The sequence below is a fragment of the Tachysurus fulvidraco genome, chromosome 21 (assembly GCF_022655615.1).
Source record: "Tachysurus fulvidraco isolate hzauxx_2018 chromosome 21, HZAU_PFXX_2.0, whole genome shotgun sequence".
NCBI classification, from domain to species: Eukaryota; Metazoa; Chordata; class Actinopteri; order Siluriformes; family Bagridae; genus Tachysurus; species Tachysurus fulvidraco.
Window position 1 is genome coordinate 7,362,435 of NC_062538.1, and position 26,847 is coordinate 7,389,281.

General features: G+C 38.0%; 3 protein-coding genes across 4 annotated transcripts in view; all 3 read right to left on the reverse strand.

Moving 5' to 3' along the window:
* Window positions 1-627: 627 nt before the first annotated feature.
* Window positions 628-5,843, reverse strand: si:dkey-183i3.5 (uncharacterized protein LOC566445 homolog). The gene is made up of 10 exons (XM_027157459.2): window positions 5,209-5,843; window positions 4,549-4,760; window positions 4,384-4,444; window positions 3,997-4,092; window positions 3,569-3,745; window positions 2,888-3,013; window positions 2,040-2,153; window positions 1,848-1,954; window positions 1,094-1,443; window positions 628-898 (listed from the first exon to the last, which is right to left on the reverse strand). The coding sequence occupies exons 1-10, from the start codon at window positions 5,746-5,748 to the stop codon at window positions 879-881; spliced, it is 1,803 nt and encodes a 600-aa protein (XP_027013260.1). The 5' UTR covers window positions 5,749-5,843; the 3' UTR covers window positions 628-878.
* A 2,196-nt stretch (window positions 5,844-8,039) lies between these two features.
* Window positions 8,040-8,426, reverse strand: si:dkey-183i3.9 (uncharacterized protein C11orf87 homolog). Its single transcript, XM_047805889.1, has one exon. The coding sequence runs from the start codon at window positions 8,424-8,426 to the stop codon at window positions 8,040-8,042; it is 387 nt and encodes a 128-aa protein (XP_047661845.1).
* Window positions 8,427-14,778: 6,352 nt separating this feature from the next.
* The window catches only part of ddx10 (DEAD (Asp-Glu-Ala-Asp) box polypeptide 10), a 33,117-nt gene continuing 21,048 nt past the window's right edge, over window positions 14,779-26,847 (reverse strand). The window contains exons 16-18 of one of the 2 annotated variants that reach the window (XM_047805788.1): window positions 25,938-25,994; window positions 20,012-20,169; window positions 14,779-15,143 (exon numbers count right to left, since the gene is read on the reverse strand). In XM_047805788.1, the coding sequence (XP_047661744.1) occupies window positions 14,933-15,143; window positions 20,012-20,169; window positions 25,938-25,994 (426 nt within the window). In that variant the 3' untranslated portion in view covers window positions 14,779-14,932. Of the gene's footprint in view, window positions 15,147-20,011; window positions 20,170-25,937; window positions 25,995-26,847 lie in introns of both variants that reach the window. The other variant, XM_027157298.2, reaches the window with a different exon arrangement.

Below are 26,847 nucleotides of genomic sequence, written 5' to 3' on the forward strand. Positions count from 1 at the left end.
ACCACATCACACTTGACTGTAAGAAGGATCATTACAAAAATAAATGCTAAGTGTGAACTGAAAATGAACAGAACATGGTAAAAGGTCACAAATTAAGACACTTGAAGACACTCCTAGAATTCTTGAGCAATACATTTCCCTTGAGCTGGATTGTGACAGCATGTGACAACATCAACGACAATGTTTACACCCTTTTCACACATACTTAAGTTTGTGGTGCTGAAAGGGGTCATTCTGTTTACCAGATTTTATGCTCATGTTAGTAGTATCAGACAAGTGAAGCCTACACATTTGTAAGCCTACACACATGTAAATTAGATTAGATTATACTGTGTGGTATAGTTTATTTTGGGCCTCAATAACACGTTTAACCTCCAACCGCTCAGCACTGAACTCTTAAAAACACCTCATTACTTAAAATGTAAACTTTATCAATAAATTCTATATGAAACTGCAGAACAATTAAGGCTTCAGGACTTTTTTCCACATGAGTCTATGCTTATATTGGATTCTGTCTCACTTCTAAGCCACTTTTGATAAAAGCACCTGGCAAATCAAAAGGGAGGAAACAGTCCATGTTTTTAAGCTCATCTCACATTTGAAGGAAATATAAAATACACTACATCATTATTTGAGCATTGTTTTATTAAGTCTTAGAACATTATGAATTTAAAAAGTAGGAAATGCTTTATTGAATATGTAAAGAGGAAAATAACCCAAAATTATAGAGCTGTAGAAACTTGAAGTATTTGTTCAGTTGGAAGATAGTAAAGGCTTAAGAAAGAAAAAGAGCTGGAGTTTAATTCAGGAAGCAGTATTCAGGCCGACGCTGCTGTTTTTGTGGCTCAGTGTTAAAGAGGCTGGATGATTCAGTTTCTTCAGTAAACACTGGTTGAGACTGAGGAAGGGAAAAGAGAATGTCATGAATTACTCTCTTTTTAATTGATTTGCTAAAGACCAAATGTTTTCCTAATGAATATTAAATCAACTTAAGCTTTTCTATTTGTATTATATTATAATTTAAAATTATTCAGACATACATGAATCAGTGGAGTTACAAAAAGTAATAATTAATGGAGAGAAAAATACTTACGAGAGCTGCTGCTCAAGTTGGAGGATACATAGCTACTCCCACCTGTTCCTAGCCCGTATCCTCCTCCTCCTCCTCCTCCCATTCCCACTCCAAAGCCACCTCCATAACCACTTCCAAGGCCACCTCCATAACCACTTCCAAGGCCACCTCCATAACCACTTCCAAGGCCACCTCCAAGACCTCCTACACCCATGCCCATACCATAGCCATATCCACCTCCAAGCCCAGACCCTCCTCCTCCTCCGCCTCCTCCTGCAGCAAAAGCCAGAGCAGCTCCAGCACCTCCTCCTCCACCTCCTCCTACTGCTGTCTTAGACATATGCACTGTGACACCACCCCCAGACTTCAACCTGCCACAACACACACACACAATGACATTCTGTATGACCACAAACTGACATTTAGAAACACATGGCTGAGTGAGAAATGCTTCCAAAACAAAAAACTATGTTACAGTTACACTTTCAATGAATTGCTTTTAAATTTTACTCTAAAATGTAATCATCTACCCAAAGAACATATATAAGTACATAAGTACAAGAAATGTTTATTATTAAATATTCTGTGACCTGAAAAATGTTATAGCTGAAATATTGTATTGGAGCATTCTAATCTAATCAACTTGCAAAATCCCAGAATCTTTATCAGACTATTAACTTTTATGTTTAGGCGTAAAGTAATCGCACCTGGCATGTATTATTTTTTTCCATATTTTAGCAAACCAGAATGAAAAACCTGTAGAATATGCCTGTACCTGTTCTCCTCACCATCCAGGAGTTTTTTGTAAGCTGTGATTTCAACATCCAGAGACATTTTGCTGGCCAGAAGTTCCTGGTATTCCTGTCCGTAATGTGTAATTTGCTATCAAACAGAAAAGAAGTGGGTAAGTAAACCAAGAACACGCTAAGCTATAGAGCTGTATTTAGCCTTAGATGAGAGTAAGAACCTTTCTGAGGTCATCCAGCTGGGACTTGAGCACATCCACTTGTTCCTGGTAGGTGTCTATGTGTGAGTTGGAGTGAGATTCAGCATCATCTACCTGTGATTCTAGCTGGGTGTTCTGGAAGAGGAAAAAAAACATCATCCAGTTAACAAATATACACAAAACACACACACACACACACACACACACACACACACACACACACACACACACACACACACACACACACACACACAATCTCTCTCTCTCTCTCTTTCTCTCTCTCTCTCTCTCTCTCTCTCTCTCTCTCTCTCTCTCTCTCTCTCTCACACACACACACACACACACACACACACACACACACACACACACACACACACACACAAACACTTCATTGTTAGATATAGAGATAAAAGTAATGCTATTGTGAGGAATCTTCTCACTCAGCCATGTTGTTGTTGATTACTTTCAAACCTTTTACTCTACCTGTGTCACATGTATAATTACCAACAACTAAAAAATTCTGCTTACTAAAAACCTAATAATGAATGTCTAAGTCCAGTTCTTCAATTCCACCAGTATTGTTGTTTAAAGCACAAATTTCTAAATTAAACTCTAAATCCGAATTTCATTTATTAGAGGTAAGACTACTGGAATGTCTTTTTTTTTTTCTTAAATTTTTTCAAAAATTATACATACATACATTTTTTTTGTCAGTACCAGGAAATTAAATTCTGCTAAAATTGTACTTAAGCTACATATACAGGACAAAAGATAATAAAAAAGTTGAAAAATGATAGTGACTACCTCTAGATTTGCAAAAAATTAAGAAGTATGAAATTAAAAATGAAGTAATGTAAGTAAGTACACACCAGTGATTTGAGTCGGTCAATTTCTCTCTGCACAGAGTCAATTTGTAGTTTGTAGACTCGCAGCTCCTCTTTGGCTGAAGTGAGGGATTGAATATTGGGCTGAGTTGAAATGGCCATCATGGAGATCTACAGTCACAAAACATTGGCAAATATTATATTTTATAATATATAATAATATCATTAACAAAACATATTAAAAACTGCAGAACCAGTATTACAACCGATATTGATAGTAGCACCATGCTGAGTTAGAACCTTTTAGTTAATTTATCTATTTTGTGGAGATTAATGACATAAAATCATATTTAATCCCTTTTAGGTTCCAGGTCACAACTGAATAATAAATGAAGTAAATCCTAATAAATCCTAAATTGCAAAACTCTTATTTAGAGTAAATAGATTAGAGTTTTTTTCTATTTTATAAATTTTTCTATTATATTATATTATATTATATTATATTATATTATATTATATTATATTATATTATATTATATTATATTATATTATATTATATTCTTTAAACGTCCACTAGGGGGAGACACAGGCATACAAATTGTATACGTTTACACTGTGTACAATGATCGTAAAGTGTAATTTAGGCGGAAAATCTTGATCTGAATTAATTCGACTGATCTGACTGTTGCTGTTTGATTAAGGAGGATCTGGAGCAAGGATTCGTACACTGTCCTGCACGGAGAGAAGTGCATCCTGTTTGCTGCGATTTGCCAGAGCTTCATAGTGAGCTTTAACGTCTCCAAGGGCAGAGGTGAGGTCTTGCGCCTGTGCTGCGTTATCCACTGAGATGGAGACAGCTGACTTCATGCTGCCAGTCACAATATTTCTGACCTCTTTAACTTTCTGAAAAGTACAAACACCACACACACTGTGAGATGGTTTTCATGTCACAAGAAAACACAATTTATATAATACATAAAATAAATGTTTGTGTGTGTGTGTGTGTGTGTGTGTGTGTGTGTGTGTGTGTGTGTGTGTGTGTGTGTGTGTGTGTGTGTGTGTGTGTGTGTGTGTGTGTGTGTGCGTGCGTGCGTGCGTGCGGGCGGGCGGGGGGTGGGGGGTGGTGGAGTGTGTTTGGGGTTGTGTGTACTCACAGTATCATACACCTGCTTTGACAGAGCAATCTGATCTTCCAGCCCACTGATACCAGCTTGCAGTTCAAAAATTGTAAGGTAAAGGTTGTCCACCTCCTGTTAAAAAAAAGATTAATATACAGTGCATCAAATGAATATTCACCTCCCTCAAACATTTTGCAGTGTAACAACCTGAAAATGAAATATCATAAATCTAAAAGCGTAAAAGCATCCATTATAGCATGGTGCTGGTAGTATCATGTTAAGCCTTTTAATGACCTCTTGGTTTCTTCAATATTATTGCCTATTTTGTGTAGGTCCATGAAATATCAATATACAGTAATTATCAGTAGTACATGTTTACTCTAAATTAAATCTAAAATCAAAATTTCTGGAAAATTTTCCTACCTCCTTTAAAGTGCTCCATTCTATCTCCAGAGATTTGGTCTGAGCCATTTCCTCTTCATATCTTACAAGTCAGGTAAGAAATGTTTTATTGCACGTCACCCGCACCAATCGGAATACAAACTCACATATATAGCTCTCATTCATATTCTAACACACATTTCCTACCTGGCCTGCACGTCAGCGATGATGCCTTTATAGTGTTCTATCTCAGCAATGATGGCCTCTTTATTGGCAGTAAGTGCATCAATTTGGGCTTTGTAGTTTCCTATAGCTGATGTGAGCAGTATGCTGGTGCTGGCAGGACCACCCTGCTCAGGATTGGTAAACATGCCAATCTTGGCTCTGAGTACAGCATTGTGCTGCTCCAGTGACCGAGCCTGAATCAAATTGGTCACAGAACTTCAGGATTAGGGGTTTATAACAAGTTTACAATAAATATCATGATTAAGTGACAGTTGTAATGAGTATGATCCTTCTCCTGGAGGCAATTTTTTTTAATTTCATGAGCATGTTTCTTGACTCTTCCTATAGTTTTTCTTTTCTGGTGCAGAAATCTCTACAAAATAAGACAATTAAACTATTTTGAAGATACAGAGAAATCATTAATTGTTTCAAAGGAAGACAAATGCTCTAAAGACTAACAAATCTTTTTGCTTTACATTTTCAGCAAGAAATAAAAGACTGTCCAAAAATAAAGATTTGTTTACGAATGCTAATGTACCTGGATTCTCAGAGATACAACAGTTTTTCCTTTGGGTCAAATCATGTTCCTCAGAGGTACAAAAGATTTAAGATTAATAGTACCATTGTGACAAGTGGCCTTACCTTATCAATGAAGTTTGCAAATTTGTCATTAAGGACTTGCAGCTCTTCCTTCTCCTTCAAGCGTGTGATACGCACGCAGTCCATGGATGGGAGTGTGGGGTCAATGGTGGGTACCGGACTGACACCTGCATCCACTGTTGTGCTGGTACTCAAGAAAGATGGATTAAAACCATAACTTCCAATCTTGAAGACACGGCCACCCAGACGTGCTCTTAGTGGAGCCACACCAGCCCTGAAGCTGCCAGCTCTGCTGCCTCCAACCCCCATACCCAAACCACTACCTAAGCCAAGTGCGCCACCACCCAAGCCGAAACCTGCTCCACCAGCACCTGCACCAGCACTCAGACCTAGACCTCCAAATCCAAACCCCAAACCAAGACCTCCTCCGACAGCTCCTGTGCCCCTCGCCCCTCCAAATGAACGGGACAGAACCATGCTAGAACCTCCACCTCCTTTGGCCCCTGAGAACAGACGATTGCCTCCATAAGTGGCTCCAAATCTGACTGCCCCCCCACTGATTCTAACATTTGTGTCAGCCATATTGACTCAGAGCTGGGGTCCAGGTCTTTGCAGAGGAGTCCTGGTGCTCAGTCAGGTTGTCCCATGCCCTCTCTGGCCTTTAAATAAACCAGCCTTTACACAGACTGCTCACATTGGTTGCTGCTGATTTGCTGTAGCTCTCCGCCAGTGTGAGTCACATGTTCAAACTTATCTGACTGGCAGGCCAGCGTCTTCCCTAGAGGCACTGAGCTGCCTCAGACATGTTAGGAGTGACTCAATAACCCAAGGGTTGGATACATTTGAGCTGTTTCTGTTTAAACTTTTGATTGATGAAAAAAGTGCCCTATTATATAGCCTAAATCCCAAAACAGCTTGACTGACAGACTCATGAAATCCCACCATTGGTTTTATGATACGAAGTGAAACATTAAGAACTTTGTTTGCCATGAAAGATGCATGCACTCACAAATCAACATGGGATTGACAGTGAGAGGCAAGTGAACTTTATTCCCAAATAAGCTTTTGGCTGAAAGGAAACAGAAGCATATTTACTGCACGATTGAATGGTATGTGGCATGCTGTAACAGAAACAGAATCAGGAAGCCTTGTTAGCTCTGCTTTAACCTGTTATGTAACTGTGAGGGTTGACAAAGTTTTTGGGTAATTCCAGGCCACGCACAGGCATAGTACTTATAATAAATTCTCACACTCCAAAATCCTCCAAAACACCTTGGTATTTTGAGCAGCAGGGGATTATTTGATAGCTCCTTGCCTCGTGATAAAAAAACGAGTAGTAATATTGGCAAAATCCCAAGGGTTCTGATTTTTTTCGAATCATTAACAAGCTTTTCCTGAAGGCTGAAGAGGGTTGTGTTACCTGTGCTGATCTCTTACATTATAATGTAGCAGACACCATCCCTAAATATCAGTCACACAAATCTATGCAAATCGTGAAACTATTTAATTCCAAGTTTATTTTGGATTATTTCTGGATGATTATATTCATTCATAATCTAGTACATTTACATCCACAGTCTGCTCCAGTGAAAATGAACAAATCACATTTATAATAAAATCTTTATTTATAAAATTGTGATAGTTATTGAAGACTATGCATTTGTTAAGATCTTATTATCAAGGAATTGTTAGTTTTATTCACTTTATCAAATTAAAAGCACAAACTGATGACCAAAAATGACGTGTACTGAAATCTAACCATCTAAAATCAGTGACTTTCAGCTTGAGATCAAACTGGAAACAGAATATTAGTGGAGTGTACATGTGTAAAAATAAATAAATAAATTTGTAGGGTTCAACATATGTTCACAAATTTGTAATTTCAGCATATATATCAGGCAAATTACAGCACATTTTTTTATTTTAAAGAAGAAGAAGAAGAAGAAGAAGAAGAAGAAGAAGAAGAAGAAGAAGAAGAAGAATTAATTAATTCATAATGAATAATTTTCCAGGTGCATAGTTTAATAACCTTTATTTAGCATGAATAATTTGCAACTACAATAGCTAGCTTCCATTAATACACTATAAAATATTCAAAAAACAAAATAGAAAAACAGCAGTAAAATTTAATATTATTTCTTTTATCACTAGACTTAATTATCCTTTTTTGATTTATTTCAACTGGTTAAGTGTTCTGCAAATGTAGGTTATACTTTATTAAACATGTCATGTACATATGATTTCTTATTATATATGTTTGGTATAATTGCTTTTTGACTAAGCTGACTTCTAAAATGACATTTGGCAAATTAATAAGTAAACGCATAAATAACAATTCAAATTCCTTTAACCATCACAGGATCTTTCTCAAATTTCTCTCACTTTACACAAGTTCAGGCAAAATAAATGTTTTTTCACATAGTATAGACCTGAAAGCCCTTCAGTAGATTTAAAATGAGTTTTTTTTTCAATTCGTATTACATAAAAACGTAATTTGTTCATCAGAAACGTTCTAGAGCAGTAGACACATCAGCATAGAGTATCATATGATCAGCACCTTGGACAGCAGCAATAGGTATCACTGCAAGCTCAAGGTTGAGGAGCTTCATTACAGTCCACAGCTGGCCTGATGTTCTTCTGTACATAATTACCGTCCACACACAGTGTAGTGTATATAAATGGCTACTGAATATATTGAAAGCAGGAAAAACATATTCACATAGCCTAAATGAGTGTTTTATTTTACTCCTTTTTCTATAGAGGAGAACAGAAAAATGCACGTATGTCCCACGTATGTTACAGAAATACTGAGCGGCATGGGTGTTTCACAATGCATCCAGGACATATACAAGTCTATAGTTCAGATTTCCATGTTATCGTGATACAGCTACAGCCTCGAGGACTCCGACCTCCACGGCTCCGGCTTGCGCGGACAAAGACACGGAATCCTGACGGCCAGGCGGAGGTTCGGTGTGTCCGACGGCAGGACGCGCGATCACGCAGCGATCCGCTATTTTTGCAGCCGGGGCAGGGCTGAGTTGATCCCTCTCATATTCATCCTGAGCTCGCTGAATCTTCCGCCTCTTTATTTTGCCTTTATGGCAGTGGTGCGTTGTTAGAGAAAGCGCCACAATGCCGACGATCGCGGCGCCAAGGAGGATGAGTGCGAAGGTGGAAGAGAGCGGTGGAGGGAAGGGTTCAACTTTCTCCGCACAAGTGCCGTTAACGCACCGCCAACTCTCCGTGGTCCTGAAACTCATCTTCACTGGACTGCAGGGATTTATCCCACACTGTAATGATGCCGGATTGAGTGACAGTTAGGCGTCGGTTTCCTTATGCACGCCGCCAAAAAAAACGGTAATGGCCGTGGTGCCGGTTACACCGACAATCCGAGCTCGCCCGCTTTGGAAACGGGATAAGTTCAGTGTTAATCAATCACACCGAAGGTGCAAACGATAATCTGACCGTTTTATATAAAACGTTTCGAATTAAAAACATACCGACAGATTCCGGCTTTCTACAGTGTTCCAGCAGTCCGGAGCTGATAATCCTGTGCGGGCGCAGTGCTGTCCTAGTCCCCCAGTTCTCTCTCTCTCTCTCTCTCTCTCTCTCTCTCTCTGACACACACACGCACGAAACAGCACAGCACAGCACTACACGGCACAGCACAGCACGTTTGTCTTCCGATCCTTTGTAATGAAATAATTATGAATGCAGCTAATTAGTACTATGCTACACCTAAAATCTAACCATAAAGTTAATCTCAGTAACCAAAATGAAACCAACTGGCTTTGCTAACCAGTCAAATGTCCCCATGAAGTCAAAACTATTTGATATTCTTGTCCTTAGGATGAATTTGGTTTACACCAAGATATAAAAAAACATGCCAACATACCCACCGACCCACCCACCAACACACAGTACACACGCACATTCCACAGAACTAAGGCAGTGACGTCATCATCCCGACGTCTCAGTGTCACCACGGGTCAAACGGAGCAATCACTGTGGTTAAGCAGTTATAAATAATCAATTCAGCGCCTCAGTGAATGCTTAATGAATGACACGGTCAGAAAAGCCTGTATTTTGTTTTGAGTTTGTATTAAAATACAATAAGCTGAAGACATCACAGTAAGACTTTCCTGAAGAGTTGTTCCTAAAGCTTGTCTCTTAGAAAGCAGTTGTTTTTAAAATGCATAAAGGGTTCTTCATTTGTCTCATTGATGCACCTATCTAGAACTCTACGTGTTCCTCTTGAAAGTTCCTCTTTCTTAAACAGCATAAAACAGAAGTTAAATACTCTTAACTCTTCTAAAAGGACCTATAATAAACCCTTCTTTTTTAAGAATACTATACATTTGCATATACCATATTTGTAATGGGAGAACATGGAAAACTCTGCACACAGAGTAAAACCAGTCGTTGTGATGCTAGAACATATGCCAGTCAGAATTTGTCCTAAATAAAACATACAAACACCTTACATCTATTAAACCTAAGAAAAATGTTTGGGTTTTAAACACTGCATAAACACAGTCCATAAACACTGCCTTTAAGTAAGGTCACTACCAAACTCCATACCATAGGTACGCACACCATACCTTAACAGAAATTGCTCTGTAATTGTGTAGTGCTAAAGACATTTTTTAAATATATGCTCAAAACTGGCTAAAAAAGTACCCTGTATATGCAGTCCACCTTTTTTTTATATTTTGGTTTTTCTCTGCCCTAATGGGTTATCCAACTAATCGAATGACTAGGACAGGGCTGACACTGGGCACCGTGACAGGTCATAGAGTGCCAACTACAATGTAATGACACTGCCATCCTCAGAACCTATCTAATTTTGCTCCATTTCAGCAGCTGGTCTTGTGCCAGGTGAGTCCTGTCAGTCCAGAGCATCAGAGCCTGAAGACTGACAGCCTGAGACAAAGAACCCAAGCAATTTCAGCTTCTGGGCATTTTATCAGTCAAAGCCCTTTGTGCAAGGTGTCTATAATAATGTTGATATGGTTACACATTAGCTTGTTCTAATGATACTGTTATGAACAGTATGTAATCATTGATATGTTGAAGTTTTCTATAGAAAGACACGGTCACTTTTGGAAGGTGTCTCCAAGTGAAGCCAATCTAAATCCAAGATGGCTGACAGTGATCAAAACATCGTCACTACTACCTCTGTAGAAGCAAGAAATAAAAAAAAAGAACAATTTACTGTGACTGGTTTTAGACGCTACAGGCCACCAGTATCAAATTATTATGGGATATATAGTTTATTGTAATACTGTATGTAAAGAAGTGTAAACCGAGAAATGTTTACATGCATTATTAAGAAAATCAGTATATTTGCTAACACATGAGCCTTTTATTTAATGCTGTATAAATTCTAAAATAGCAGGCCAACAAGGCAGCATGGGTAATCACTGACAAAGTGCAGATTTCTACCAAAAAACCAAGAGTATTAAAGTTATGTTCCAAAACATGTGCCAGTTCCACTAGCTGCTAATTCTTGGCCAAAAATTGACTTGAGCAAATGATACATTGTCTTAGAGTCATCCTTTATCTTCCTTCACCATTTACATTCCTCTTCTCATTTTTGCCATGTGCACATTTATTGACAGCTCGCAAATATTGTTTGGGCTAACATAAATATTTAATTTATTCCTGCATTTTGACATTTGGCGTTTATGTAGAAGTAATCATCCTTCAGGGACACATTCCTGTCCTGCTTGTCATGTAGCTAAGCTTTTGCATTTGGCACGGGTTCTTCTTTATTTACAATGGCATTCAGTGGAAGCAATGTGCATTGAGAAAAACAATCTTACGGTGTGTAATCCCCATTTACTCCTACAGCGTTGTCACAATATTAGTGTCAGTCAATGTGAAGGGAGAAGGGAAGGCACTGAAACATCCTGGGTGAGAGTTATTTCTGCAGGACCACGGCTGCAGAATTCTGTAGACTGATTTACTGTCGAGGAAAACAGAGCTCCAGGAACAAGGTTAGTGTTCAGGAAAAATCAAATTGTGAGCAACTACAGAAAATAACACCCCATAAGTTGATTGTTATTAAAACAAACTAGTGCATTTTCGTTCTAAATGTATTCAATAGAAGCGTTTGTATTAAGAAAAAGGAACTGAAGATTATAAACATTATAAAATACACTCTGAGCATTGTAAGATCTATTTAACAAATCAAAGAAACACTCTACATTGTTTAGTTTTGTAGGGGAAATACAACATTCACATTAATAACCAAGCGATGAAATAGCTAGCAGTTTAGCAATGAGCAGTGTGGATGCATTCACTAATCTCCTGTGAGCACTTCTAGGTCTGGGTCATGGAGGATCTACAGTCTATCCTTGAGAACACTGGGTGTGAGGAGGGAATACAACCTAAATGGGCCTCTGAACACCATGCAGCATCATTCTGAGCATTAAAAAAAACTAATAATGTTTTACTGTAAAAGTGTATTTTTAAAATTATATGTGATATAAGGTGCGTGTGATGATATACTCATGAACTTAATTGCAGACTGTAAGACAGTCATTATATCTTGGCTATTTGACTACATTCAGAATAAGAGAGAGAACTAAAGTATATCTTTGAACACTGGCTATTAAACTAAGTTCAGTGTATTCATCTGATCATAAAAGAAAAAAAACATACACAAAGCACAGAAGTGAAGAGTGAATAAAACAAAAAATCTCCCCCAGGCCAACTCATTAACTCACAATGCCCCACGATTTTAGGAGCTGCTCTCACACCTTACGAGTGAGTCACAGAGGGAGAGGATCCAAATACGATAAATCCGTGTTGGCCCGTTGGACTGTGACGAGCAAGCACATCTCCTCTCCCAGGAGGCACTGGCGTGGATCCATATACTTTAATTACCCACGTCAATAAATGGTGTATCCTATGCCAAGGCACAAATCCAATCCTGTGTAGAACAGCTTTGCACTAGGCAATAAAAAGCATGCAGGGAAATCAGCTCTTCCCACACCCACTCTTTTAACATGGCTGGACTTTTCTAAAAATAATAAAAATACTACTAATAATAAATAAAATAAATACTCCACTTTGGGGAAGAAGGCATTTACATGCAGCAAGCATTGCATTCTCAATCTATGAGAGAGCACTTGCGATCCTCGCATTAGTTCTAATGATCGTCTTCCCATTGTGCTTCTGGTCTATTGTTATTCAGAAATGGTCCAGGCATAGAATTGAAATCTTCCACGTCTTTCTGAGACGAAATGGTTTATTAAATCAGAGAAATAGGAGGAAATGGCTCTCTAGGCAGGACTCAGTGGATGAGCAGCTTACAAAAAACTGAAACACAACAAAGACTCACACCAGCTAGCCTGCACACAAACACAATTTATCAACACCATGTCAACAGCTCTGACTGGATCGCATGCATCTTACTTCCCCTATCTACTGTGCAACAAATCACTTCCGAGTTGAGATAAAACTATTTGGCAACTGGATTTGACTTGCGATTTCACAAGACCATCTGTCCCATTTCAGATTTTGGCCTGGCTGGATAATGAGCAGAAATTAGCACCCCAGAGTAAATGACAAAGCAAGCGTGCTGGCATATTTTAAAGAGCTGCAGTAATCAAAAAGACACAACTAGGACAAATCGTAATAAAGTCCTCCATGGCACAATTCATGCGTCTCGTGTCTGCTACTTCAAAAGTCACCCGTGTTCTAAACCATGGCAGAGAGTCAATTCTTCACATAGAGCCAAAGGCACAGGCTCTCCAGAGATGAGCTGGGTGAATACTGATAAATACATACTTCAGCAGATGGCCTTTGTGCTTTGACGGAGAATAACAAGCCATTTACCGAGTCTTTCCCTTCTAGACATTTCTATTTCAATCTCAGCAAGGAGAATAGAGAAAATAAAACCTGTGCAGGCCAAGTGGAAGGAGACCGAGATCGGACAGATGCACAATGTTGCACATAAAAAATAACGAGAGCAGTTAAAACACAAGAACATACAGATGGAACCTGAATGTGTTATTTTTTTCGGGTTTTAAAGTGCCAGTGTGAAAAATAATAAAAGTTTGTTTAACGCCAAACTTGGGTGTCATGATAATCACCCAGCAGAATTTGAATAAAGAATACAAAGATGATAAAACACAAGCTGAGTCCACTGAATAGTCTAAAGAGTAAAACATACTAATGGGTGTGGCCTTCTATTCTATAAACTAAGAGGAATAAACAAAGAACACAATGTTACAAATACAAAGTTATAAATTATAGTCATCCTGGTATACACACATGTAAAAAAACCTGCCACCCTTAAGAGTGCCTTCAGGAAAAGAATTTTTGCTCCAAGAATTGCATGTAAAGCAGGTCACACAACATCAACACTGTAGCCATGACTACACTTACCAGTCATAGCTAGTTTCAGTAATAAAGAATGTGATAAGGAGGTGGTTTGCCTTTGTTGTAGCTTTCACAGCAGTAAATCTGGATAAAAGATCTGGTTGTGTGACTTGGACGTCACATCACTAACCTGTGAATATTCCTGTGGTGTTGGTGGTGTCACATCACAGTGTTGGAATATTGGCAATGAAATATCATAATCATATACAGTATCTCTTCATGTATGCTCAGTAACACTTTCCATCTGCACTTCATTATCCCTGTTTGCTTTTTTTCCATTTTCAGAGTCAGTGCTGGCAGCAGCTCCTTTGGCGTTGACATGGATGTCTTCAGCACAACCGTGCCTACTCTGGCTTTTTACCGATGTTTGCTTGAAATACCCTTCAAATATGCTTCAGGCAAGCAGGCAGCTATTGAAGGAAGATTTTTTTTAGACGTATGACAGCGGCTGGATACAATTCTAATTCCATATAAATCCTACAGATTGTTCTCGAGATATCACTCTAATGAGAATCTTTAGAGAATCACACAGACAACTGAAAAACATAATGTCTCCATCATCTCGTGGCAGAAGCATTAAAATGTCAAAGCTGAAAGCACACTGAGTGATCACATGTCTGGTGCTGCTCATTTACTCACACAGAGCTTTTTATGAGCAACCTAACAAAACCTAACCATGACATTAAAAGATGAATGTTGAGGTGTTGATTAACTTTCTGTAAAAGTTCCAGTTTTAGGAGAAATCACAGGTTTATATTAATTTGCTCTTTTTATTACAATATTGCTTCTGTGGTACCAGCTAAGGCACTTGTTTGCAGGATAAAAAAAATTAATTGTAGGCAAATTGCTAAGAAATTGCTTCAGAATTTGCTGTTATTGGAAAAATAATCAGTGTTTTAACAGTTGCTTCCATGTTCAACACAAAGAAAACTGTTCTAGTTAAATACTTCTATACCTTGTATTCAATACTGTACCAAATATTCATGCAGACTATTCCCACAAGACCAATATTGACCCAAAAAGCAATCGGGGATTTAGTATGCTAGGGGCTTTAAGATTGGAATCAGCAGTGCCGTTATCTGTGTCTCTAACTGACACTTTGTAGACAACATGAAAACACAAGAAATTTCAATTTCCAGATTTATCTCTGGTGGACAATGACAGGCTGGTGTATACAGATAGAGAAAGATGATCTGGCAAATTCCAATAAGATGAAAAAAATTCTTGTGCATCATTAATTTTATTTCACAAAACAAAATCTAACACCACATTGTAGAATTGCATGAGGGGAACATAATTCGAGTCCATTACATGAAGTGTGAGGTAAGGGAGGCGGTGGTCACAGACACATGGTCCTGCGTTCAGAGATAAAAAACTAACTCTGGCCTCCCAGCAAATGCAGCACCAACTCTTCATCTTCAGCCAGTGAGAGACCGGTGTCCAGAGGCTTAGGTTCCGAGCTGTGATGCTTGGCCTTTTTCCTCCCTGTCCCCCAGTGTCCATCATCATCATCATCATCATCATCATCATCATCATCTTCTCTATTGCTGTGGGTCCTCTTCCTTCCCGCCAGCTCAGGGCCATCACTGCTTTACAAGAGGCAAAGGATAAAAGATTATCACAATCCTGAACACAGCAGTCTCTAATGAAGAGCTGGTTTGGTATTTAGAACAGCAAAATTAATCCACATATTCCCAAAAAGAAAAGTGGTTCTGTGCCTCATACAAAATCTTATAAAGCTTGTATGTGCTGCATGTGCTCTCTTCTATCGAATTAGGTTCTCTCTGCAGACCGGCTCAGGGTTGGGGGAGCAACCTGAGCTCAGATTGCGTAGATGTAATTTCCGCCAAGCTCGGGCTGTAAGCACTCTCTTCACACTCCTGACGATTTGAAAGAGTTCACCAGGATCCTGCATGATGAGCGACGTGTATGCACGAGCACACCCATGCATCATCTCGCTAAATGAGCTCAACTAGACCTGCTGCTGAATTATTTAAGCCTCTTATCTAAACGTTCCTCAATCACTGTTTCACTGTTTCATAATGAAGCATCAGCACAAAGCCAGGGCAAATAATGGCTGTAGAAATGTATTTGGTTCAATTTTTCTTTTTGTCTTTATTATACATTTTGGTCTTATTTATGGCTTTTGCCTTCCCCTAAATGTCTCCATGCTGTGAAAAATATGAACCTTTTGAAATTGCAGGCCATAACAAAACGCAAGTTGTAATTTAATATTAATGGTTTCTCACTCACAGCTCACATGAATAAACCAAAAAGGTTCTTATCAGAAGGTGAGGTTGAAACTTTCAAAGAATACTTTTGATGAAAAATTTCACAATTGGTATATTATAGAGAAAAAAAAGACTCTTACTTCCTCTCTGCATTTTTTACAATGAATGTTTTTCCTCAGTTATCTGATTTATTTTTTTTATCATAACTACATCATTTAATGTTTTTACATTAATAATTAATACTAATAATACATAACTGATTGTAAAAAAACAGATTCTTCAATAATTTAACCAAATTTATAAAGATACTTCTTTTTTTGCAGGTAGGCAGTTAAGTTAATGGACAAAAAAAGTTTAAAATAAATAAACAAATACATAAATCACACCAAGCATTCGAGGTAAAGAGTGAGTAAAGAGTAAACAAGGAAAAGTTGGTGTACGAACGTGAAGCAAAAGACTACTGAGGGTTAAATACTGAAAACAGCTGCTTTTTACGATCCAATAAAAAACCCTCATGGATAAACCCATATAAAATTAGATTTTTTTTAAACAAATCTCAAATGATATAAAATCAGATTAACACATAAGCTAAATGAGGAACGTTTATTACATTCAAGAATGTAGTGAGAAGTACCATTTGTGCCCTGCATCATTCCTCTACAACATCCTTCTAGATAACTAATTGAATAAATGATCCTTTCTCGTCCGAGTGGAAAGAAACTGAATTCAGTCTGCCCTTCATCTGTTTACTCAGTAGTGAAATACATGTTCAGATGGACTTGTTTCCAATATATTTTGATGAATCCGGCTAAATACTAGAGTATTATCATATTATGCTGCATGTAATCATGGCTGCGGCTGTAAACTGCCCCGTTCTCTCATATGTGCATTTCATATCTGCACAGTCACTAAGACTTGCATGAAAGGGCATTAAATGTCATTCAATCTGTTTAACAGTCAGCAAGCACACATCATTAGCCTTTTAAGGCATGTCGACTTGCACTCACTACCATAAATCACTGGCCAGTTCCTAACAGCACTGAGACATGCTGCTGAATATCAATTTAGACAGGAAGCGCTGGCTCCACTCCGCTCCGAACAAGAGGCATCGACGGAGCCGTTCGTAAAGAACAGGCAGAAGCTCAGAACAATATATTTTAAGATGTGGGTAATACAGGTAGACAGGGGATAAAGTAGCTCAGCTCCAGAGGTGGGAGGATGTGGAGTAGAGCCAGGAGAACAGAGTCAGTGACAGGTGATGTGTGTGAGGGCAGTGGAGCGAGCAGGGAGGACAGGTAGCACACATAAATGAGCCAGAGCTGTAGTGCAAGTCCTGGCTCTGGGCCCAGGAATAATGCAAGAGCGGCTGCTTCGCATTAAGGCCGGCCTGTGGAGGGAGGCCGAGAGCAAGTTGTTCAGATTTACAGTGCCTAAAGTCGTTCCTGCATTCGGCAAGTGTAGCCATGCAGTAAACAGTCAGCCAACGGGCATTAATCAGAGTCAGTGCTGCTGTCTGAGGCACTGGGAGTGGCCCAGGTCACCTGCTGCTATCTCTAATAAACTGAAAGGAAGTGTGAAAAGAAATTATTGAGTGATTCTGTGATAAGCCCTGGATTCGCGGTGACCCTGACCAGGATATAGAGCTTACTGATGAATGGATGAATATATGAATGAGTTTACTCAAGGAAGCACAGACACACAAAACCACAGGAACAGTAAAAGGAACAGGCACAGTGGGAGGGGAAGGGAGGGGACGGAAGGGAAGAGAGAGGAAAGGGAAGCAGGAAAAGGCAGAAGGGGGAAGAGAGGAAGCAATGTGAAATAAGCTAGGAATAAATGAATAAATTTGATTCATCTTGCAGGAATAAAAAATAAAAGGAAAGCAGAAGTAACCACAGGTTGTATAAAACCAGAAAGAAAAAAAGAAAAAAAAATCCCTTTAAGTTTTTCAACTGTAAATCTCCTCAAATTTAATGAACATATTTAATTGAGCATTAAATATTAATTCATTAAGAAAATACTCTGTGTCTAACTGTTCTAAAATTCTCTCATGTAATCTTCTGAACACAGAGTAACAGCAGTGCAGACTTTAAAAGATGATGTTATAACGCATCAAAAAAGCACTCACACCTTCTCTGAGGCTAATTAAAGCTGGTGGCTGTTATTTCCCAGCTTCCTTATTACTTTACTAAATTGATTAATAGATGTTAGAGATTTTATAATTGCCTTGTGATACTGGTTTATTAGTGTTAATTTATTAAATGCTTCCATCAAATCGTGCCAGATTTTTAAAGTATGAATATGTGGCCAGGAGTGTAAGAGAGCAATTTTACTCTTTCTTTCTTGTCAGAGTGCAGACAGTCTCTTATCTCCCCCCTGGTGTTTTCTGTAATATGAATATTCAGAACTTGCTGGTGATTTAACGACTAAAATAGTGTTAAAACTGGGAATAAACTTGGTACTTGCTGTGATGTTTTCTTGGTCAACTTTTTTACATTCCTTTTCAAACATCGACTTAAAATGTGAGGTGATTGTGTATTTGCTAGTAATGTTAAGTGGGAATTTGTTCCAGCACTAAGCGAGATGTGCTCTTAAGGATTTGCACATGGATCTGAAAATTGTTAGGCTCCGTTGATGGGTGGAGACAAACGAGAAACCGACGTGACTGTGCCCACAGCTTTGGCTCGGTTGCTACGGAAGCGAAAACCAGTGTACGAGGTGAAAAATGATTTGTGGGAAATTCTGACCTTTCGAACATGAAGTGGAGACATGTGGAGCAGAGAGCCAACTGCTGTGTGAAAAGCTTTTTAATCACTTTTGTTTATCTAGTAAATAAAAATGTGGAGGTGTGGTAGGCTTCAGAAGTCTACATCTGCTTGTGTACATGTGCTCCGAAGTCTAAATTCATCTTGCATTAATGTTAAGGGGACAAATTCAAGTAAAACACCCACACTACAGAACCCTGTTTGTATACAGTACGTTTTAGAAATAATGCCTTCTCTCACTGCATCCCCTGCTTTAAATCTGAACATAATTACACGTTTTATAGAGTTTACTGCCAGCACAGGGATCAATGCCTTACACCGCCAACAATAAATGAATCTTGTTCATCTATAAGGGAATAACTTCTTCTGAGAAGCAATTATGCAGTGCAGGCCGAGGCTCATACACACAGGAGTGACTGTGCTGCAAACCTAATCAAAGTGTAGGCCCAACAGACCCGGTGAGAGCCTTTGCAGTAATTAAGTACAGCAAGAATCAATTTCTCATTTTGAGATAATTACAGGCTTATGATTCGATGCTCTGGTTCGCTTTTCGTATAGAATGCTTCGGAGTTACTGTACATCTCAGCAAATTACACAAAAGTCACAAGGCAGAAAATCAAGCACTATATATCTACACTGCAGAGACAATGCAACCCATGTCCAAAAGCAAGTAGTTTGTAGGCTGTCCATCAAAAAGAAAATAAGGAAGCAATGAGAAGCACATGTTGTGCTCTTCTTCAGGGTTAAGGATGTCATAGTAAGACGTTTGCACTGATTCTGCAATTCTCTGGAAGTGAACGAATATTCGTTCAAAAGATATTCGTTCAGTTGATGCTCATTCTCATCAACAAATTTAGTGAGCTCTTCTCTATGTTGATCATTTGTAAAACAGTTGCAGTTCTTTTTCCCCACGTATCCAAATACAGGGGATGTAAACTTTCAACAGTACTGTATCATGTGAGAGAAAAACTTTGTTGCAGGTTTATTTAAGATGACAAACATGCAGTTTAGAGTTTTATTACTGAAGCCGTTTGGTTCATAAATTATTATAAAATAGTGTCCCAGTCTATTCCTCACCTTCGTGCTGCAGTGGATAATCTCACTAAGACACGGCAGATTTCAACGTCCTAAGAAATGATCAGTTCAGAACTACTGTTCATAATTAAAATGACAGAAATCAGATTTTTGTAAAGCTGCTTTGAGAGAACGTCTATTACTCAAAGTGCTAGACAAATAAACCTGAATTTAATTCAACAGAATTGTAATCCTTATGAGGCCGCAGAATTCCACAAAGATTTCAGAGAGATTGAAAAGACAGGAAGCAATAAAGGGAAGAGAGTATGAAGAAGAAGCACAGCAACACTGACATTATGTGCTGCTTTTTTCACAGTAGTAGAGGAATATGAAATGGATAAGTAAGATAAAAATATCTCAGCCTTTTCATAAAGGCAGACTTACCTTTCTTCATCTTCATCCTCTGAATTGCATACTTTGTCAGGGTCGGGGAGTACACTGGGGTCAAACTCTTCATCATCAGCCCCTGACAGGTACGCCACCACCTCTTCCGCCTCCTCCTCGTCCTCCTCATCGCAAACACCAGCCTTCTTTTTCTTCTCCTGTTTAAACCAAAGGCCCGAAATATATATGGGTTTGCAACTCATCAGTAAAGAGTAACGTGTTGTGGAAGAGTAAAATTAAACAAATTCCTCTTTAGCTAGTTAAAATGGAGAAAGTCTAGAAAAGCTTATACATGGTTGGTGAACTTGAGTAGAATAAAGAGTCTCAGTATATTGCAATTAGACAAGTCTCATCTACTGATCCATTTAGTCTCTACACATTCTTTATTAACTGTGCAAAAAAAGAAAACTTAGACAACTGAAATATTTTTGAACCCAGGGAAAGTTACCTAGTGTAATAAATCGATGTAAGAAAAGAAAACTTGAGTATGCTGTTTTAGGAAAATAATCAACATACAGATGCAGTTACAGGGTTTTCCAAAATGCTTCAATTCCCTACAGCAATTTGCACACAGTTGCATTTAAAATTTATTAAAGAACATAAATAAAAAAAACAAATACTTTTTATCCATTTATAGTTTTATCCATTTATTCTTGTCAAAAGGCCATGAAGCAAGTCTCCTCCTCTCAACTTTGAATTCAAGACAAAATACACCACAAAAAGTAGTTGGGTTTTTAATACTGACTTTTTTCCCAAAAAAAAAAAAAATTTCTGTGGTAAAACTTTTAACATTTGAGCAATCCTAAAATTGTAGACATTTAACAATAGCAGTTCTGAAAGGAATTCACAGATTCTCTTTGTAACAGTCAAGTTTAGCACCACAGGAACTATCCGGGACAAAGGACGGACTTCAGGTTTCTCTGTAAATTACAAACATTTTTTTTTCTGTCTTATTAGCTTCAAAACAAAGAATAGAGATGGGATGAATGATAACAACGGTGATATGTAGTAATAAGAACCTTGTGGATGTTTCTCAACATTAAACGTAACAACATTAAAAGTATTTCTATTTAAATTGCCAACAAATTGCTTTAGCTTATGAGAAATAACGACTTTCAGGTCATGGGGTTATTGGAAAAACGAATAATTTTTTTAGTGGTAGCAGTAACTCAGGGTCATGTTTTATTCCATAATCAATGCAAAATGTAAAAGAAAAGGTTGCATTCTGTTGCTATAAACTGTTCAATATTTGGCTTATGATCATAATTAACGATGATGATTTTAAACCTTAATACTCAACTGAAACAGAGAATAAGTCTGGATATAAACCTGCATGTTTCTTGATTAGATGCAAATTTCTGTGTATTAAGGGATTTTGAGACGCCGCTACTGTGCCTTGTGAGTTTCATTAAAAATTCTGCTGACACAGTTGTGGTTCTAACACTCGTGTCCACATGTGTAAAGCTGAAACTTCGATGATTTACAGTGATTGCTGAGAGACAAAGCAGGAGTTCCAGAGAAGGAACAAAAACGAAAGTATATAGCAACATAGCAAAATCCTGAGTGTGTGGATAGACTACAATGAGCAACTTCTCAGGATATAAATGGCTGCACACTTGTTAGCAAGGTGTGATTAGAATGCATTAGGTTAGCATGCAGCGTCATTTTTCCTTCCCCGACATTTACTTGAACTCAGCCTAGGCGCCTGTCTCACCAGTCACAACACTGAACGCATTCTCACTTACACATTCATCACTTCGCTCCCTGCTTTAAATAACTCTTCAATCTCACCCTCCCAAACTCCGCGCCATCACTTCAGCCCGGGAAATCATTTCCTAAAACGGCTGCAGCTTGCAACTACTTGAAATTCATGTCATCTATCCCGCAAAGCACGTCTCATCAGTTCTTGTGTATACATACGTCATACACGCACATAAACAAGTCCAAAAGCAATTGCACCACACAGCTAGCATTTGCAGATGAATAACTGAATAAAAACCCAACCAATTTATATTTTACAACCTCATCAGAGCAGTGTCACTATCTGAACATGTTGTTGATGTTCAGCATTGATATTCCGGACTTAAGAGTTTCAGCTCTGCAGGTCACCGTACTTCATGTTTACTGTAATGCATTTTTAGAAAAACACTTTTAAAAACAAACAAACAAACAAACAAACAAACAAACAAAAAAACAGGAAGCTTTCGTGACCAGTTTTTTATATCAAATTAATTGTTACGACATCAATTCATTCAGGCAGACAAGCAATCATTACACAATTCTACAGGATGCACTGACCGTGTACTGCAATCACAATTAAACGGCAATACTGCAATTATGAATTCTCATCACCACACGACAGCTATGTTTCACTCCCACTGCTCAAAAAGACAGAGCCTGGATTAAAGGGTTGTTCTGTATGTATTCACAAAGTCTTCCCACAAGTTCACTATTACTGAGGTCTCTGATCAGTTCCTCATTTCACAGGATCAGAGTTGAACTGACACGACTCACGTCAAAGAACATCACTGTTGGAAGATCCTTTTGTTAGAACATCATATTTTTAATTCCATTTCTCTCCATCTTTCTCTTTTTCCCTCTCTCTTTGGTTCTCCTTTTCTGTCTCGCTCTCTTTGGGTTCCTTCTTATTCTCGGTCTCGCTGCCTATCTCTTGCGTTCTCTCTCCCTCCATATCTTTCTTTGTCTGTACATATATATCTGTCTTTCTTTCTCTGTCCACCTCTCTCTCTCCTTCATCTCTCATTCCCTGTCTCTATCCACCAATCATGCCCCCCTCCTCCCATTTCTCTGTTTTCTGTTCTTCTTTCTGAAAGACATTGATATTTTTAGTTACATTGCACTTTGGAAATTGAAGTATTTTTTTTTATGTCATAATGGATCTATGGTTTTATGCCAATTTACTTTTTTCTCAGGTGCACCTCAAGTTGCTACCTGATTGATTGAAAGGTAGAAAACAAAAGATATATAAAGTAAAATAAATTAAAAGCATTGGTCAATTTTTTTTAAAACTCTTGATTTTTTTTTTTTTTTGAAATTTAACAATATCCAGTCACAAAAAGAACACCACCAACACAGACTGCAGTGCTTTTAAAATCAGCCATGTTCCACCTGCCTTGCAGACGCTTCCTGTAAGATTACACATTAAATGTGTTCTGGGTGACAAAAGAGGAAAGAAGTGTAAAAGCAAACAAGAAAATACTCTCTTTGGTATTGGTAAACTTCACACTCTTATGTTGTAAAGCATCTTGCATGCATCCCAACTTTAATGTCTGTATGCACAAATGAAGACACGGCCAGCAGATTTTCATTGTGAACCGATTCTTTATAATGTTCGTTCAAATGTGATTAACGAACTGGTTGTTTCTCTCAGACTGAAACTAGTGGAAAGTTCCTACAATAATATCTGGTGCAACACTAATTGTTATTCATATGATTAATAGCACAGTAATATAATGATCTCATATTTGACCCTACAAGCCTAAGCTACTGATTTAAGGCTACGTGTTTGCACAGAGCACTAATTAATCAGCTGATCTAGCTCGAAAACATTGTTCATCATTCATAAGCGTGCTACATTAAAGAAGTCCCCCAAGGCAACGTTATGCTCACACTCCACAGGCCACAAAGAAAATAAGGCTGCTTTTGTTTCAAGCTGATTAAGTGTGCCTGCTTTAACATTGAAAAAAGAAAATTAAAGGATTACACAGTAATCATCATGCAAAATGTAGCCACACTAGTGAGTCTTCATTTCATCATTTGACAAAACACACCACAACCAATGAGCTCAAGGAGAATAATGTGTTGACTTATTAACACCTTAACTTGTGTCAATGCACACCCATTTGTATTAATTATGTTTCCTCAACAGATCAAAATTTCACTATATATACCAGTGTATGTTTCCTCATGCGTACACCGGTTGTCTAAGCGAGACTTCAGTCATTTATATCACTTTTGAGGAACATAGTCTTGAGGAACATAATCTGAAAGTAATCAGATTTTCATCCCAGGATGTTGTTTTCATAGATATTCCATTCAACGGTAATTTAACTATAAATTATCAGAATGAACGAGGTGTTCTTTTATAGAGTAAATTAAAGTTCAGCTACTACCCACAACAACCAAACAACCTTGTAAAAGTAGACGATTATGAAAAACTGAGTGGTTTTGTACTACAGTCAGAATAGTTTGTGGCTCAGCACAGCTACTGGTGACTATAAAGATTTTCTAGACATTTGTTCTATGGTTTGTTTCATTATTAATACACGAGTGTGTATAAATAAAAATTTAAACCATTTAAAAAAATACATTCAAGGAATTGTAATAGATTATGACCCATGTTTTTATGGGGCACTGCAGGCAATCCTAAAAAATACAAATACTTTTTAGGATGTTTTTCTTTTTTTATTATATTTAATATTCTACATACTGAGAGGATATTGAGGATATTTGTTGGAAACAGGCCCTAATGAGAAATATATAATAGTAGAGTTCCAATTCAAATATTATGTAATTTTAGAACCAAATGTCATGAAAATAGTATACATTGTAAACTGATATCCTGAATTTCTATATTTGTTTAACAACGTACATGATCACAGTGCAGCTTTACAGAAATAAGAATTGAAGTGAACTGCAGGAAAAAGGAAATGCAAAAGGTATCTTTGTAGGGGACAGGAATGGATAAATTGACTGTGTGCTGTTCATTCGTTCATTCATTTATTTTCAGTAACAGCTTTATCCTGGCCTACGCCACAGAGATATTTCATGTAGCTTTCATTGATGAAATGAAATTGATTAAATGAAAGCTGTCGTGTGAATGTAAGCCCCTGCTATGATTGTGTTTGGAGCTCTAGATATAGCACTGAAACATGATAACATTTAAACATATTAATTTATATATACTAAAATAAAAAATAAAACAAAACACCTCTGGTCCCATGACGTTTTCATACCTTCTCTTATTGATGTACCAGATTTTTCACCTCAGCTAAATTTTTTTCACAATATTTTCTTTTTAATATTTTTTATTCTCATAATACACATTTAAAGCGCTGGATGGAAAACCTCATAGTGGCCTTGGAATATAATGTTTTTACATACAAAATGATTTGTGTGTTAAAGTCCCCAGTAAGCTGATTAATCTAATTGAAATCATAAGAGCCTTTTTAATTTTCCATAAAACTGCATGCACTGTGATGCATAGTATTATATATAATTGTGTTTATATTATCCATCTCTAGCAGAGATCTCTATTAAAGTGAATCTCTCCCTTGCCTCACTTGTAATGCCTTCATTTACAGGTGTAATGATCAGCTGGGCTCAGAAGCAGAAAGATTGGACACGCATACTGAATGCTGAGGCTGGGCAGGGATTTGACATTGTGCTGGGCTTGGATGAGTGCCAGGGGAATTCTCTGTTGGGGAGGCTAGGGGTTTTGATGAATAATGAACCGTCCTTGGATAGGCTGCTGCATTGATCAGAAGACAATTGAATGAGCAGCTGTATTTCCATATGGATGTAGACTTAGATATCCCCAAGTGGTGAGAGAGAGTGGACATGCGACAGCTGCCAGTGCAAAATTATGGGCTGTCCCTCGACGGGTTGCATACTAAAGGCACCACTATGTTCTTGTGACTCACATACGGTTTCTCAGACAGGAAAATTTTAGGTTGAAGGTCTGATAACCTTTTTTTTATGTCAGCCTTTGACTGTGAGAAACTGTTTCTCACAGGCTTTTAAAATAGCCTTGCTTCAGTTGAGATGCAGACAAACACTATGACTAATCCATTCAACTCTCAAATCTGGTGATTACCAAGTTATAAGAACGGAAACATAAATCAATTTCCATCATTACAGAAGTGCAATCCAATAGCCATGTTAGACAAAGTATTGTCGAACCCACCTCTTTAGCCAGTTTGCTTGCTTCTCTTCGTTCCGCCTTCTCTTTCAGCCTTTTCTCCTGTTAGGTAAACACAAAACAGATTGATCAACTGCACTGAAGCTGAAGCCAACACAAGCTCTGCACTCCAGTGCCCTTATGTAAGCAGAGCATGATACAAAAGCAAACATATCATCAGTCACACTAAAGAGCAAAGCGACACGCAGCTGTGCTGGAAGAAGCGACGAGAAAGGACGAATAAAAGAGCATAGCGATAGAAAGTGTAGGAGACAGTGCAGACAGCGCACAAGCTGACTGATAAAAACTGGACATGCCCTTCAAAAAGAAGGACACAAACAAAACAAAACTAAATGTTCCCAAGTAAACTGCCTTCCTTAATGCAGTGGGCTGAAAGATAAATAGACTATTAAAGCAGCAAACACTATAACCACCGAAGTGCTGTGGCTTATAAGATATGGAGTTGCCAGTTGTATTTCCTGAGCTTTAATTTCTTTAAAAACACAAAGCATCCACACATCAGTCTTGATATACCTAAACCCATTTGGGATGTGGATGAGGGAAAAAGAAGTATGAATCTCTAATGATATGCATGGATAAACTTTGCTTCTGGACAGGTGAATACAGATATATAGTTATGAATATCCAATACACAGAGATGAAAATGCTTTTAGGCTAAGATAATGTACGAGCCATGAATATCCATAAAATATCTGATTTGCGATGTTCTGGGTGTACTGCAGATTAAATGCTGCTGCTATGCAAGTGGATTAGTGTTACGGAAGCGACTTGGATTAGCTGTAGTTTGGATTTGTGAGTGCGGGGAGAAAAAAAAAACTGTCTAGAAGTTTAATCAGGTTCTGCACTTCATCAAGAAGATTGCTGGAGGAGCGGTAAAAAGAAATGCCGAGTGGAA